The sequence below is a fragment of the Lissotriton helveticus genome, chromosome 8 (genome assembly GCF_964261635.1).
Source record: "Lissotriton helveticus chromosome 8, aLisHel1.1, whole genome shotgun sequence".
Lineage (NCBI taxonomy): Eukaryota > Metazoa > Chordata > Amphibia > Caudata > Salamandridae > Lissotriton > Lissotriton helveticus.
Window position 1 is genome coordinate 1679495858 of NC_136069.1, and position 17427 is coordinate 1679513284.

The following is a 17427-nucleotide window of genomic DNA, read 5'->3' on the forward strand; positions in this document are numbered from 1 at the left end:
CCCCTCTCTTCCCTTTTGGCCCCTCTCTTTCCTTTTGGCCCCTCTTCTACCTTTTGGTCTCTCTCTTTCCTTTTGTTATCGCTCTTTCCTCTTGGCCCCTCTCTTCCCATTTAACCCTCTCTTTCCTTTTCGCCCCTCTCCTACCTTTTGGCCCCTCTCTTACCTTTTGACTCTGCTCTTACCTTTCGGCCTCACTTCAATATTTTGGCCCCTCTCTTTCCTTTTGGCCCCTATCTTGCCATTCGGCCCCTCTCCTATGTTTGGCCCCTCTCCAACGTTTCGAACCCTCTCCAACCTTTTGGCCCCTCTCTTTCCTTTTGGCCCTTCTCTTACCTTTTGGCCCCTCTCTTTCCTTTTGGCCCCACTCTTACCTTTTGGCCCCTCTTTTATTTTGGCCCCTCTCTTTTCTTTTGGCCTCTCTCTTACCTTCTGGCACCACTCTTACCTTTTGGCCCCGCTCCTACCTTTTGGCCCCTATCTTACCTTTTGGCCCCTCTCTTAACTTTTGTCCCCTCTCTTAGTATTTAGCCCCTCTCTTTTCTTTTGGCCTCTCTCTTACCTTCTAGCACCACTCTTACCTTTTGGCCCCACTCCTACCTTTTAGCCCCTATCTTTTCTTTTGGCCTCTCTCTTACCTTCTGGCACCACTCTTACCTTTTGGCCCCACTCCTACCTTTTAGCCCCTATCTTAACTTTTGACCCCTCTCTTAACTTTTGTCCCCTCTCTTAGTATTTAACCCCTCTCTTATATTTTGGCACCATTCTTACCTTTTGGCCCCTCTCTTACCTTTTGACCCCTCTCTTAACTTTTGGCCCCTCTCTTAACTTTTGGCCCCTCTCTTAAATTTTGGCCCCTCTCTTATCTTTTGGCACCATTCTTACCTTTTGGCCCGTCTCCTACATTTTGGCCCCTGCTTATCTTTTGGCCCCTTTCTTACATTCTGGCATTGCTTTTACCTTTTGGCCCCTCTCTTACCTTTTGGCCCCTCTCTTACCTTTTGGCCTGACTCCTACATTTTGGCGGGTCTCTTACCTTTTGTCCCCTCTTTTACCTTTTGGCCCCTCTCTTACCTTTTGGCCCCTCTCTCATCTGGCGGTGAGTCTGTTCTTTCCACTTCCGACACTTGATTGACCTTTGAGGATCCATCTTTCACACTCTCAATATATTCACTGTTTAAAAAGCATCATTAAGTAAATATCATTAAACAAATGCTAAACATGTGCATTAGGAAATAAACATAACAACAAAATGAAAGAAATACCATATGTTGAAATTTGTTTCGTTAAAATGGCACAGACAAAATATTTGAGATGAACAAGTTAGAGAACCACGCTTGGGAAAGAGAAAGAGCTGTAGGCAGGTATCCATGAGAAAGATGTGCATAAGTAAAGATACATTTACTCCATCCTGTAGTCCACTGGGCAGAACTCTATGCAGCAAACATTGACGTTACCGAACTGCGCTGCACGTATAATTTAAACAATATTGAACACTCGCAACAGTGGCCGCTCCATTAGGGTAGAGGAGAGCGACCCCTCCCTGCCACCACCAGTACATAAAACAATAATAAAACAGGTTTTAACCCCTTTCCTGCGCTGAACGTTCCGCACTAGTGCGGAACGTTCTATTGCGCGGGCGGTTCCGCAACGTCCAACGGACGTGCGCAGCACTACCGAGGTAGTGCACGCGACGTCCGGTGGACGTCGCCAGCAGCAATGGGGTTAAACCTGTTTCATTATTGTTTTATTTAAATCCCCAGGACTCACCATCAGCACTCTGACGAGTCTTGGGGGCATGTCCAGGGGATGACAGTGCTGGTGGGGGAGTGGTGAGCAGTCCCTCCTCAACGCATAAGGTACTTCTCCGGCCGTCGCAGGCCAGCCAAACCCTTCCAGCGCAGTGAAGCTCTCTCCAGCTTCAGCTTGTTGCTGAGGCTGCAGAGAGCAGGCACCGGCTCCCAATCTGCCTGGGAATGCACGCTGCCGACCTTCATACCAATCCTGAAGCTGCTCTCATGCGAGGGAAGCTTCAGGATTGGCCACAGGGCAGGCTGGGAGTCTGTGCCCAGCCCCAGAGCCAGAAGCAGGAAGATCCAATGTGCAGGAGATGCCGGTGTCAGCGTTAAGGTAGGTTGATTTTAATTTCTTTTTTTCTTTTTTTTTAACCAAACACTTCCCGCCACCCTCTTTCCTCCTCCCCACCTCCCTCCTCTGGCCCGGCCCATCCCCCCACTTTGGCAGGGCACAGGCCGCTGCTGCGCACACTAGAAAAGGGAGGATGGGGGAGAGGAGTTAGCCTAACGGCCAAGGCGCTCGACCTCGGACCTGGGGATCTGGGTTCGAGTCTCGGTAACGACGCCAAAACCTCCTGTGATTCTGGGCAAATCACGTAATCTCCCCGTGCCTAAAAAAAATAAAAAAATTAAAAAATTAAAAAAAATGAAAGTGTGTGTCCTCATGTAAAAAACGTAACTTGTGCTATGTAAAGCGCTCTGATACCTGATTCGGTTCGGGTCTAGTTCGCGCTATATAAAACTCTAAAAAAAAAAAAAAAAAAAAAAAAACGTAAAGCAAAGGCATGATATAACCAAAAGAAAGGACATAATAAAGAGTCAAGGTAATAAAATCAGACATAGATAAAATGGTATATTGGTAAAGATGCAGGATAAAGCACACCTTCCTTTCTTTCATCCCACAAGTGCTGAGGCCTTTTCACTCCAGTGCTAAGCCATGTTTTGGCTTTTTAGGGTACTTTCAGATTAGGCCTCTATCACTTTGTTCCCAATCTAATGTATCCTCGCCAAATTTGTGCCCTTTTTTCCCCAACATCCTGAGGATTTTAAAGGTACCCAAGGTTTGTACATTCCTCTGGAAGGAACCAAAGAAAGAGGCAAAATCTAGCTAAATCTTAAGTTGGATGGGTGAAGTAGAAAAAAAAGCATTGGCACAACCAATCGGACTCACCTTTGGGACCTGTTGGGTTTGCTAGTTCCTTTGGCGATGATTTTAAGCACTGGCAATATACTGCGTAGCATGGGCAAAATAAGAAAGTGTAGGTGTGCTAAGCGTGTATCTCGGATCACTGACATAACCTCGACAGACCGAATATCGACTGGACAAAATATCGATGACTAATTATCGACAACAAAATTATCGATTTACTATACTTACACAACAAACATCAAAAATATCGACTACACAATATCGACTACTAAAAACAACGACTACAACAATATCGACTCACAACATTATCGATTTCTAAAACACCGATTATTAAATATTTATATAACAACAGTCAAAATATCGATTACAAAAACATAGATAGCAAATTTATCGATTGTAAAAAAATCGCCATTAATACATCCTAGAATAAATGACTTTATTATTTTATAATTAAGTCATACTGATCATAAAAAATCAGATTTAGTTAATATAAATAGATGACATATATTATATATTTTCATAACATTTACAACACACAATAAATACTAACATACATTTTATAATACATAAACAACGTTTCGACCTTCTACACATTTCTTACAACTAATTATATATATTCCTCCACTTTACAAATATCAAAATAACATTACCTAGAACATTACCTATACAAAATAAATCCTTACACATTCAATAAACGTTAATTGGCGTCACCCATATAAGGAAAGCAATTAGCATAACAGAGAAAAAAATTCAAATCCACAAATAAAAACAGACTATCCATTTAAACAACCAATCCTATTTCTGAAACAATTAACCTAATACTATATAAATGAAATAATAAGTAACTAAAAACGCAGTATACATCTCCTAAGTAAAGGAAGACGAAACTCTGCTGGATTTCTGGAAGAAAACTGATGGACTTCAACAGAAAGAGACCTACACATATCTAAAGTAAGTACTACTACATTATTATTCAGCGAAAATGTAACTCTCAAAGCTCACACCTATATTTTAAAGCAAAATACATCAAATATATCTTTTTTTTTTAGCACTCATCCTACAGACGAAAAAAAAACAGAAGACCTACACAACACCTGGACATCAAAAGTTACATATAAAAAAGTAAGTATATATTAGAAATGTAAAATCGAGAATTAATAGATAGGTAACTAAATCTAAACTAGCAAAAAACGTCGAACAAATTATCATAAATAGTAATAAAATATTTCTACACATTTTCTCAACTTCCACAGGTACAAAAAGATATACACAGAAAATAACAGTTTGAAGAACATCAACAGCTGAAAATAACGACTTGAAAGCATCAAAACATTTACAGGTAAAATAAAAATGTATGAAACTGTATAATGTGATTAGAACATTATTTTTTCTTAAAAAATATTTACATTTTCTTTTAATTACCTCCTAGCACTACAATACTATCATGACTGAAGGAGCTAAATTCATTTATTCACAAAAAGGGAAAATGCTTCTTTGTTACATGGGATATGTCTACACTCAAGAGAAACAAAAAGATTTGAAAGTGTTTTGGAAGTGTACGAAATATTATGCCAACAAATGTTATGGTAGAGCTATAACTCAGGAAACTACTGTTACTTATACTAAAGAACATAATCACCCACCCAATGTAACAGAAATAGAGATTAGACAAATGCTAGATTCCCTTAAAGAAGCTAGAACTAGCACTGATCAACCAACAACTGCTATTCTGAAACACCATTTAAGTGTACTTCCCCAACATGCTTCTAGCCAATTACCATCTATAGAATCCCTTAAAAGAACAGTAGCTAGACAAAAAAGAGCAACATGCACTACTCCTCCCACACCAAAAACTTTAGAAGAAGTCCAAATTCCCCCTGAACTCTCTGTAACTCACAATAAAGAAAATGTTATACTCTATGACAACAAATCTAAAGATAAAAGAATTATAGTGTTTGCCACAGCAAACAACATGACAAAACTTACCCAATGCCAAACTTGGATGATGGACGGTACTTTTTCTGTATGCCCCAAACCTTTTTATCAATTATACACCATCCATGGTCATTTCCAAAATGCAAATATTCCATTCCTTTATGCCCTTCTACCAAACAAACAGCAAACTACCTATCAAGAAATACTAACTGAAGTCAAGCAACATACTAACAACTATTTTCCACAAAAGATTATCATTGACTTTGAAAAAGCTATGATAAACAGCATCCTTAAAACATACCCACACACAGCAATACAAGGTTGCTATTACCACTTTAATCAATGTATCTGGCGACATCTACAAAAATCAACCTTGAGTATCCAATACGCCACTGATAGCACATTTGCTTATCAAATAAAAAAACTCATCGCCCTAGCCTATGTTCCACTAACAGATGTAACTGAGCACTATAACTTATTAATAGACAGCCCCTACTATAAAAGAAACGAAGATAAACTAAGCCCTATGCTTGACTACTTCGAAGACACATGGGTAGGAAGGCTACACAGATCAGGCCATAGAAGACAACCCAAATACCAAATAGCTTGGTGGAATGTCTACCTTAGCACACTAAATAAGGAAGCAAAAACAAACAATGCAGTTGAAGGATGGCACAATGCCTTCCAAGCAACTACAGGCCGAGGAACGCCTACCCTTCACAAATTAATACAATCCTTACAAAAAGAACAAAGTTACCAGGAGCTCCGAATGGAGCAATCAGTAACTTTGATCGGACCTAAACTCACCAAAGAAACTAAAAAAATGTATAACACACTCCAAAGTCAAGTTACCCTCTATCCAACTAGCAAAGGACTAGAATATCTATCAATGATTGCCAAAACTATTCTTTAAAACATTACATAACTATACACGTAAAACTAAACATATTTTTCCTAAAATCCTTCATTATAATATGTAACAAATTGCAATTAAATTATCAAATACATAATATTAACATATATAAAATGTATTAAGATAATGTATTTACAAAATGTTACATACAACGTAAGTAAAGCAAAATTTAAAACAGTTTTCCCACCCATTAAAATTCCAGAAAATACTTACATTTCTGATGCAGCTTCAAACGTAATCCAATTCCAAGCAATCCATAGGACACCATTCCAAAAACCCATACAATCCATGGAAGCCCAAAAAAAAATGCAAAAATACAAGCAAATCCATAGCGACTCCTTTCCACTTCAGTAGACACCAGATACCATAGAAAACCCGAAAATCCGTAATGGCGAAAAATAAACGCTCCAAGAAAATGTAAAAACCCAAAAAATAGTGTGCAAAAATAAGAGTATATAATACTCGTTACACAGCTCTGATCAAAAAAGAAGGGAGTCCTCCAAAACAGCGAAACGCGACGATAACCTAGAAAAAATAAATAACATACCCACCCACATAAAAACACCCATACATATATAAAAACACATATTTATACATCAAACATATTATCTTAGTAACATTTAAACATATTACCTCACCTCACACACCTACAACAAAAACGCGGTAAAAATCCAATATCGTACACTCTACCTAACACCGAACACACAATCTTCTCTAATTAACTCTACCTACATAAACATAAACACAGCACACATACACTAGCAATAAGTTCAGAAACTTATAAAACACAATTAAAACAAACTTACCCTCTCTAACGCGAAGCAGCACCCAACCGCGATCTGTTGAAGCACCAAATACGCCTAAGTAACATTACGCGGTTAAAAAGTAGTCCCTGTATACAGCTAAATGCTATTTAATTTCTATATTCCAACACTTAAAAAAATACACAGAGTATTATATTAAGTGTAAATATTTATTTAAAGTGTATAAAATTATTTCATAAATATTCATAAGTTTGAAATAATTATTCAACTGTTATGTTATAGTTAAAAAATTATTTTATGATTTATAAATACATTTAGTAAATAATGTATATGTAAAAATAAATTGCATATATAAGTTTGTTACAAGAAATGTTTTTTTAAAATTTGCAAATATTATGTAAAACATTATGTATGTATATAATAAATGTTTTTGGTGTTTATGTATTTAAAAATGAATATTATAAATATGTTCAATATTCATAATAATTATTTCCAAAAATATAACATGACTTGGTAAAAAACAAAAATGTTACTATTACAAAAAAATGTACATAATTTTCAATGACAATATATTCAATGTGTATCTGAATAAATATTTTGTTATTAAATAAAAAGTACATATTACCAATTTGTTTCAGAAACTATTTAAATGTTAATATATGTAAAATATAATAAAATTATGTTAATATAATTTATGTGTTAAAAACATATATATGTACTTCATATTTTTGTTATGTTAATAAAAACATTGAATGAAAAATGTTGAATATAAATAAAAAAATAATCTCTACTTACAAATACATTTTTATATGTGAATAAACAATTTTTCATTTATTGCATTTAACCCTGTCTATGTTTCCTTCTTTATTATTGTATATAAATATTATTTGCATATTAAATAATCTATTTAAAAATGCCTTATAAATTTAAATTTTTTTAAAAATGTATTAATATTTAAAGTCCTACAATACCAATAATTGTGTTTAATGTATATTAATAGAAATATTTTATATAAAATATATTAAAAAGTAACTAATTTAATAGACATTTAAATTTACCATATTTTTACCCTGTATCCCTCTAACCTAAAACCCCAAACTGACCCAGAGCCCTAAAAACACCCCTTTACCCACAAACTAAAAACTGACCCACAACCCACAAAATACCCCTTTAGCCACAAACTGAAAACTGACCCTGACCCCTAACAATACCCCTTTACCCAAATACTGAAAACTGACCCTGACCCCTAAAAATACCCCTTTACCCACTAACTGACAACTGACCCTGACCCCTAAAAATACCCCTTTACCCACTAACTGAAAACTGACCCTGAGCCCAAAAAATACCCCTTTACCCAAAAACTGAAAACTGACCCTGACCTCTAAAAATACCCCTTTACCCACAAACTAAAAACTGACCCTGACCCCTAAAAATACCCCTTTACCCAAAAACTGAAAACTGACCCTGACCTCTAAAAATACCCCTTTACCCACAAACTGAAAACTGACCCTGCAACCAAAAAAATACCCTTTACCCAAATACTGAAAACTGACCCTTAACCCTAAAAATACCCCTTTACCCACTAACTGAAAACTGACCCTGACCCCTAAAAATACCCCTTTACCCACTAACTGAAAACTGACCCTGACCCCTACAAATACCCCTTTACCCACTAACTAAAAACTGACCCTGACCCCTAAAAATACCCCTTTACCCAAAAACTGAAAACTGACCCTGACCTCTAAAAATACCCCTTTACCCACAAACTGAAAACTGACCCTGCAACCAAAAAAATACCCTTTACCCAAATACTGAAAACTGACCCTTAACCCTAAAAATACCCCTTTACCCACTAACTGAAAACTGACCCTGACCCCTAAAAATACCCCTTTACCCACTAACTGAAAACTGACCCTGACCCCTACAAATACCCCTTTACCCACTAACTGAAAACTGACCCTGACCCCTAAAAATACCCCTTTACCCAAAAACTGAAAACTGACCCTGACCCCTAAAAAATACCTTTATCCACAAACTGAAAACTGACTCTGAAAGAAAACAATTACCCTTTACCCAAATACTGAAAACTGACCCTGAACCCTACAAATAACCCTTTACCCACTAACTGAAAACTGACCCTGACCCCTAAAAATACCCCTTTACCCACTAACTGAAAACTGACCCTGACCCCTACAAATACCCCTTTACCAAAAAACTGACAACTGACTCTGCACACAACATATACCCCTTAATACCCAAACAGAAAACTAACCCAGAACACTAAACCGACCTCTTTCCCCAAATACAAAATAATATATATATGACAATATCTATAATTATATATATATATATATGTTATATATATCTTTATATATCTAATTATAAATATATTATATATATGTAATTAAATGTAATTATACAATTATATTTCATATATATATTTTTTATATTTAATTATTATAATATTAGTTATATCTATTTATATCTATATAATTAACATATTTTATTTATTTAACAATTATTTCATTATTAATACCAATTAATTAATTAACATATGTCATTACTTATAATTAATTTACTTCCCACCCTATACCCCTATTAACACACAACCCACTACATAACATAAAAAAGTGAGATGTAACATAATTAACTATAATTGCATTAATTTAAATAAATTTACAATTACATAATATATAATTAACATATTTAATTTACAAATATTTAATTATTCATACCAATTAATTAATTAACATAATTAATTACTTACAATTAAATTACTTCCCACCCTATTCCCCTATAATCCCACAACCCACTACATATCCTAAAAAAATTAGATTTTACATATTCAACAATAATTCCATTTATTTAAATAAATTAACAATTAAATTATATATAATTAACATATTTAATATAATTAACAATTATTTACTTATTCTTACCAATTAATTAATTAACAGATTTAATTACTTACTATTAAATTACTTCCCACCCTAATCCCCTATAATCCCACAACCCGCTACATGACAAAAATGATTTAAATAAGCATAATTATCAAATAAGCTATTAAAATTACATATTTACCAATTACATATTATATATTTAATTAAATAGTAATTTAACAATTAATTACATATTAATACCAATAATTATATTTACATATTTAATTAATTAATACCAATTAATATATTTACATATTTAATTAATTAATACCAATTAATATATTTACATAATTAATTAATTATATTTAAAATACTTCCCACCCTATTCCCCTAAAAACCCACTACCCGCTCCTAGAAATTATTATAGTAATATAATTTTTTTTAAATGTATTAATAATTTTTAACATTAATTCTATATAAATAAATAAATAAATAAAATTAATACATTTTAACACAAAATGCTATTATAAAACATTAAAACAGTGTACATTGAACTATTACATATTATATATATACATATTAAAATTCGATATCATGAGAGTCGATATTGTGACAGTCGATAACACAACTTTCGATATTTTTAAACTAATAAACATATCGATATTTTTTACTAACGATATTACTTACTCGATATTTTTTATGTCGATATTTTTTACATACATAACAATCGATAAAAAATAAATCGATATTACTTACCTCGATATTAATGCCATCTCGATATTCTCTAGTCGATATTATGTCCAGTCGAAATAAATGACTCGATATTAAGACTGTACACCGTGTATCTCACAACATAACGTAAGCCACTCTGCTGCCACTGTAAGTCCCATTGCAGGCGACAAAATAATCATCACTGTCACCACATAAGTGCATAAATTTGATGACTTGCAATTTATGACATCTCTAACAGAGTCCTGCAACTGAATCACATGTTTATAGATTGCACACAGTGCATTGCCCATTCCAACATGCTCACAATGCATGCCTACCTTCATGCTGGAGCTAAGAGACATGAGAAATCTAAAGCAGTCATCGTTTTGTGGTAAACCCCAGGTTACTACCACTTCCTATCAACCAGCAAACCACACTTGTTGCCTAGGGACTGCAAGTCATACCAGTGCCTAAGATTTAATAAACAAATGTAAAAGCAAAATGCAAGCAGGCACTCCACAGCCGTGCTCTGGTCCGTAAAAGACACTGAAGTAGAGCTCACTGCAAAAAGTGTCCAGTATCCTGACACCAAATGTGTTTTGGTAAAGAAAGAGAGAGTAAAAGGGCATGACCAGTCAGATGCAGGTCTAAGTTGTGCTATCTTAAACATCAGCCCCAACACATCGGACCGCAACCTCATTGCTGCCCACAACCCCACTCAGACATTGTGATCTTGGAGTTCACTTCCGATTTAGAATACGTGACATGGTGCTACATTAGTTAAATGCCATCTGTGAAGCAGAACAGAGTTAACACCAGTCCCGTTGGCACACCTCCATCAACGCCACAGAAGTCACCTTAGTTTAAACACAAATGGTGTGATGTCTGTGCACCAAGAAGAAAAGAGAATGGAACCACTCAACATTTCACAAAGAAGTATCAGAAGAACACTCCTTCACAAGAAAATGAATATATCAACAAATACTTGAATCACTGGTTGTGAGTGCACCCATCATTCCACAACAAACATGCTATTGGAAATGAGCAATGACTTGGTGAAGACCTAGCAGGAGAGCCAGGGAAAAGCCACACACATGATCAATAGACGTACTGTACACAGATTCACATACTGACGCCCCTGCCATATGCACTGGATGCCTCTGAGTAGACATATACTTCATTCTGAAAAATTTGTGTATGTGTGTTACTCCAGGATACACTGGTAAATCTTGATTCCTAACAGTGGCCTGTCAGCTCACTTGTTTGCCTGAAATTCTTGCACTTCACTGCTTTCTTGTTTTCTTTTGTCGTACACGGCACAGGACTGTGCCCTACTGTATTATAGTTGAAATGTACCGTTTTGCCTCCAAATAATTTTCTTGATTATTAAATTCCCTGTCCGGCTGGACACGGGACAGAAATATATAGTAGCCTATTGTGGTCTATATAATACATTGATTTATATCATTCCTACGCTGAGGACCCCTTGTTTCCTTAAAAGTACTTGATACCCATGGTCCACAGTTACCTACTGGGTTCCCCCCTTGTCTTTTCAAAATAAATATACACCATGGCATCCACACCAAGATGAATCGCTATCGCCTTTCACAGGCCAAAGGCATTCACCCATTACAAGCAACTCAATAACCCATTGGGATATGATGACGCTCCCATTACCATCAAGCAAATATTTTTTCCACTCTAAAGGAGACGCGGTGCACCACAAAATAACCACCACATATCCATGAGCAAGCCACTAACCTCCAAGAATTTACAAGTTGAAGCTACAACCATACCAGTTATAGTTTATACCATTGACATCTGACTCATGAAATCGAATCCTAGGGTGTCATTCATTGAACTGAATCTAGATATCCATCTCTTACAAGGGTGGCTGTGCAGGTGACATCTTCAACCTGCCATTTGTCCTGAAAATGGCTGGAGACAGACCATTGGTACCACTCGCATAGGGCCTAGCAATTTTGGCATTCTGAAGAATCAGCCAATCTTCTGCTTGGCCCAGTGGGGTCCTAGTCCAATTTAAAGGATGCTTTGACACTGATTTGCCTGCCTCAAAGTGCTCATGAGTGGCTTGGCCTTGGCTCATCAGTGGTCTTATGGTGACATGTCCAAGGTGCCTCTTCACTCAAAAGTTAGAATCTGGGGTGCTCCAGTGAAGGGTACCAGATTTGAACATGGGATTGATCAGCACTCTAGAAATTCATCTTCCAGCTCACAAGTCCCTTCAAGACTGCCTTAGGAAGTTAAGCAATACAACCAATATTAATCCAGCAATATTCCTTTTGTGAAGTGCTTTTTGAACTTTTGGACAATACCCACACATTCTCAAACTGATATGAGAAAGGTGATTCCCTTGTTCTGTTGAAATTTCAAATTTCTGAAGGGTGACATTTGGAGATTGGCGCATGAAGGAAAAAGATAGAACAAGGGATATTATACCACCCGTAGCCATGACTGGTTCCCCATGAAGACACTGGATTGGGGAGTAGATCATACACTGTTCAGAAATTTGACATTGATGCAATGAACAACCCTGATGAAGTCCTAAGGAAAGAAACACGTTGGCTTGGATGAGTGGAATAGGCTTTTTTTTAAAATAATGAATAACATTGGAATCTGAACTCACATACAGGACTCCTGAATGATTGAACCACATTGAATTATCGATATTGGATTTGTTGTGGACAGTACTATGTTGAAATCATATTGATTGATCAATCCGAACATTATATATAATAATTTGCGTTCCATTTCACTTTTTGAAATTGTTATCTATGGATCGTAGCTTCTAAGCAGCGAGTCCAAGCAATTAGAGCGGACCTGAAGTGTAGATAGCATTAACTGTACACTAGTGTGCAACTAAGGCCCACAATGCTGGTGCTTGTATTTCTGTCTTGCTTGATGTAGCACTACATCTCTAATTGTGATGTTTCTAAGCACTATAAACAATAGGCTTTACTAATATTCAATTTAATTATACTCAGTATACCAACCTCAAATGGGGAAATACTAGCTTGATCAAGTTGCTATTTGTTCTCCTGATGTATTGGTACAGCGGATCTCAACAATGACAGTTTAATTCACTGAGCTATCTTGCAGCTTCAGGGGACACGCTGAAAAAAGAGAACTGGAGCGGATATACACATCAGAGTAGTGAAGGGAGCATGTAAGGGAGCATGTAAGGCATGCCTGCCAGCCTTGCAAGGACGTTAGTTCTGATTTAAAAAAAATCTTGAGAACTGCAACTGAGATCCCCCAGATAGGGATACCACAATGGGTGGCTAGAGACCTTTTAATTTAGGGCTGTTTTACTGTAGGAGTATGCATTGCTCATTACAGGAAAGTTGGTGTAAGATTCCGGAATCTGGTGACAAAGGGCCTCTATCCTCTATTATAAGCCCTCATACACTTCATTATCTTTGGAAAAGCAACATTTCCATCTCCTACCCAGAGTTATTACGTGTGTTTGTGAAGACTGAAGGATGCAGTCTATTGGGAAGTGGCCCAGAGTGCGAGACCTAAGCAGAGTAAAAATTTAAATACATGAATGAATCACCACATGCAGTAAGAGTGTGGGCACATATGTTATTTACACTGCCATGCTGCCTCCAGATAAGAGTGGGGTCATCTGGCAGTTTAATCCAAGCTATAAAGACACTGCAGTACAAGGTTCTCAGCTCTCATGCGTACGCAGACCAAGGTTACACAAGCTGCATGCAACGAACCCGGTGAGGGAATGGTAAAAGTTTAATCACTTTACGTAGGAGTTAGTTCTGCAAAACAGTCAGGCAGACTGAAAATTGGGATGGGCAGTGACGTTTTGCCTGACTCTAGCATGGACTTCCCTGAGGACTTGCTCCTCTCACTTCTGTGCAGCCGCAGTTTGGCTGGCGGTGTTCGAATTGGTGAGGAGGAGGCTGCGGTTCTCCATAGTCAGAGCTTTGCCTTACTTCTGGTAAAAGCTGTCAGGTGAGCACCGTGGCCCATGTCACTGGGGGTCATCCTGGGCTGTGCACTTCTTTGACCTTGCGGGGCATGGGCCCTTGAGTGTGTGCTGTGGAATGTGGTGCTGCATCGTCTGCTGAGCGGGAGAACTGGAGCTGATTGGGTGAGTGTGGGGAGCTTCCCTATCTTGATGGTATTATGTTTTTTTGGTAGTGGTTCGGCATGGATTTACATCAACTTTGTTTGAACAGGGCTCAGACTGACATCAACTCGGGAACAGGGTGTTTGAAGTCCTTGACTCTGAACAAGTGAGTTCACGGGCTGGGGTTCTGCTTCCTGAGGAACCCCATGGAAACTCCTGCAGTTTCTGGGGAACTCTGCAGAATTACACAGAGTACAGCTCTGGGAGTTCCTCCCAACCCCTTGTCCTGAAGTCACAGACTTGGGTCTCTTCTTTGTCTTTTGTTGCAAATCAAGCAGATATGAGGTTCTGGTGCCAAGGGTGCTGTAGAAAGATGGGTCTCTATGTATTGTACTAAAACGAAGCACACTGTGCAGAGAGTCCAGTGGGTCACAGATGGGTGCACGGAAGCAAAAGTACATAATGTTTACGCTCTATTTGTGAAGTTAGCCTTACCAGAGGGTAGTGCTAATTATTTGTTGTACTCCCGGGGACAATAAATGAGACACACTCAGGAATAAATCTGATACCAATTTGCAAAAATAACACAAATTTGCATAGAATTTTTAAGACCAAGGGCTTCTTTTACAGGTAGGCCCTTTTTAAGTTATGAATTTTCAAAGTTCAGAAAAGAACTCACTGATGTGCGCAATTACGCATAAGGAAAGTCTATGGAAAAAAACCACATGAATGTATATAAAATTGTTTAGTCGATTGAAGTCGTATGACAGTACTGTAGTGTAGTTCCTATATTCCCAATAGGATCTGCGCATTGGAATAATATATCCTATAGATATGACGTAGGACTGAGGTCTACTAGGTCTCTATCGGATACACTAGACTTAATTGTGAGTGCCAGCTAGCTCAGAGATCACTAGAAACTTTCTTGAATATACAAGAAGGGATTAGTTTCTGATAAACGCATAAACATGACAACTTTGTTTCCCAAGAATAAGAAATATATCTCTAGAGTCGCAGGAACAATAGATAGTTATTTCACTCAGTCTGTCGTGCATGCTTCGTTTCACCAGAGGTGCAGAGAAGTAGAGAGACGGGCGTTTTCAATAGAAAGTATTTATTGAACAGTCTTCTGTCTTATGCGGGAGAAATGAACTGCTACAATAGTAATACTAGTTGCAAAGTATAATGCGTACAGTAAGAAGAGTATTATAAAATAATACTGTAAAAGCATGATATGGTTTCTAAGCCATAAAATATATAAAATACATACATTAATAAGTAAAAACTAAAAAAGTACTCAACTGGTGCTTCTAAAATACGCCTACCCCGGTGTACCTAACCTAGGTTTAGTACAAGGGAAGAAGTAAGTGAGTTGTAGCTTAGTTTCAGTATTCTTTTGCCAAGAATCTAATCCAAGAATTCTCTAAGGGTCTAGTCAGCTCCGTACCTTGGTTTTAGAATGATGGAGGTCTGGTATCTCTCTCTCAGGACTCTATTTCCCATCAACCCGCAAGGGTAGGTTGGAAACAATGGAGCTGGATTTCTCAGCAAGAGAAAAGACAGCATCTCTCTCAGTGCGTCTGCTGGAGGGTCGGCTTCCTTCGGCACTTGCTTCGACAGGTTGCGTCGGGCAAGTAGATAGTCGAGCTGCTCCAAACCACTGTGTGTTTGCTTAGGCAAGTGTTGACATATTTATACCTTGAAGGTGCAGAGTTTAACGTAAGATTGGACATAATAACGTCATCAGACTTAGTTCTCTGAAAACTCCATGAGTTCTTGGATAAATCAATATTCATCAGGGGGAAGTCCCTGACTGCTGAAGGCAGGTTTTTCCAAGAAATTGTTGTAGATTTTCAGAACTAGTTGAAGTAGCCAAGCCGTATTAGGACTACTTAAGCTATGTCTTAATATGGTTATGATTTCTATGCCAATATAAGGATACAGTACTTTATACCTATATAAAGGCATGAATCGGGAAAATTACACTGGGGTCCCAAAACGCTATACAAAACCCGCTCCACGTATTATGTCTGATATTACTTAATCTGTAAGCATCTAAAACATAACTAAAGCATGTGTTCATAATCCCACCCACAAAATACATGAAATGCATTAAAAGAATGGTTATACAGATACATGAGTATTTGTCTTGCACGTTTTGTTTACAAGCAATAGCTATCTAAATGAATCATGAAATGACATTTAAGAAATTGCTCTAAATTTACAAAAAATCAAGACCATTCTATAGCATAATCTATAAACTGTTATTGTTTTCATAGGACAATGCCAAATATTGTATATAGGAAGTGTCAAATGAATTTCTTGTTCTCTAAGGCATAGATTCATCAAGGTAAAATCCGCTCGCAAAGGGGCAGATTCTCAGAATCTGCCCCTTTGCGACCGGTATTTTTGCATTTGGGATGCATCATCCCAAATGCAAAAATCGCAAATCAAGAAATGGCAAAATTGGGATTACTTGCATTTAAGGAATCTCAAATTGAGATTCCTTAAATGCAATGCATTAAAGTTTAAAAAATAGCGATTTCGCTAACAGGGCTCGCAAATTGCACATTGTCTCAGGGCATGTGTGTGTGCAACATATGTGCACAGATCAATTTCAGGGGTGCAACAGGGTGTCCTTTGGACACCCCTGCACCCTTGAAATCACATTCTCAATTTGCGATTCGCTAATTGCGATTCGCAAATTGAGGAATGTCTTCCCATTCAATCCTATGGGCCTCTAGGCCCATAGGAATGAATGGGGAGGTATTCCCTAATTTCGACTCGCAATTTGCGAGTCGCAAATAAGGAATTTTAAGAAATCGCTATTTTTTTGTGATTTCTTCATGCATTGCATTTTGCTATTCCTTAATAGCAAATTGTTATTTTTTGCTATTAAGGAATAGCAAAATGGGTTCTTGATGCATCTGGGGTTTGAATAGTTCTACTTTAAGCAGATTACTCTGTGCCAAGGGAAAAAGGTCTATTCCGAAAAAGGAAAAAGTTCAAATTTGATTTGTAAAAACATAGAGTTCCCACGTTAGAAAGTTTGTTTTGGAAAAGTGAAGGCCGAATTTCAGAGTTCATGGAACGCTGTGTGCAGGTTTCAAAAGTTATTCTCGGTGTCGTGAGAAAACATCAAATCGTCTAAGCTGGCAAAGAAATCGTCTACCA

The 17427-nt window shown here is 37.2% G+C and overlaps 1 protein-coding gene across 4 annotated transcripts in view; it reads right to left on the reverse strand.

Annotated features, from left to right (window-relative positions):
• Positions 1–17427, reverse strand: part of LOC144773622 (transient receptor potential cation channel subfamily M member 2-like) — a 1628848-nt gene that overhangs the window by 852851 nt on the left and 758570 nt on the right. For all 4 annotated transcript variants that reach the window (XM_078658771.1, XM_078658770.1, XM_078658769.1 and 1 more), the window contains one exon: positions 1072–1170. In XM_078658771.1, the coding sequence (XP_078514897.1) occupies positions 1072–1170 (99 nt within the window). The remainder of the gene's footprint in view (positions 1–1071; positions 1171–17427) is intronic.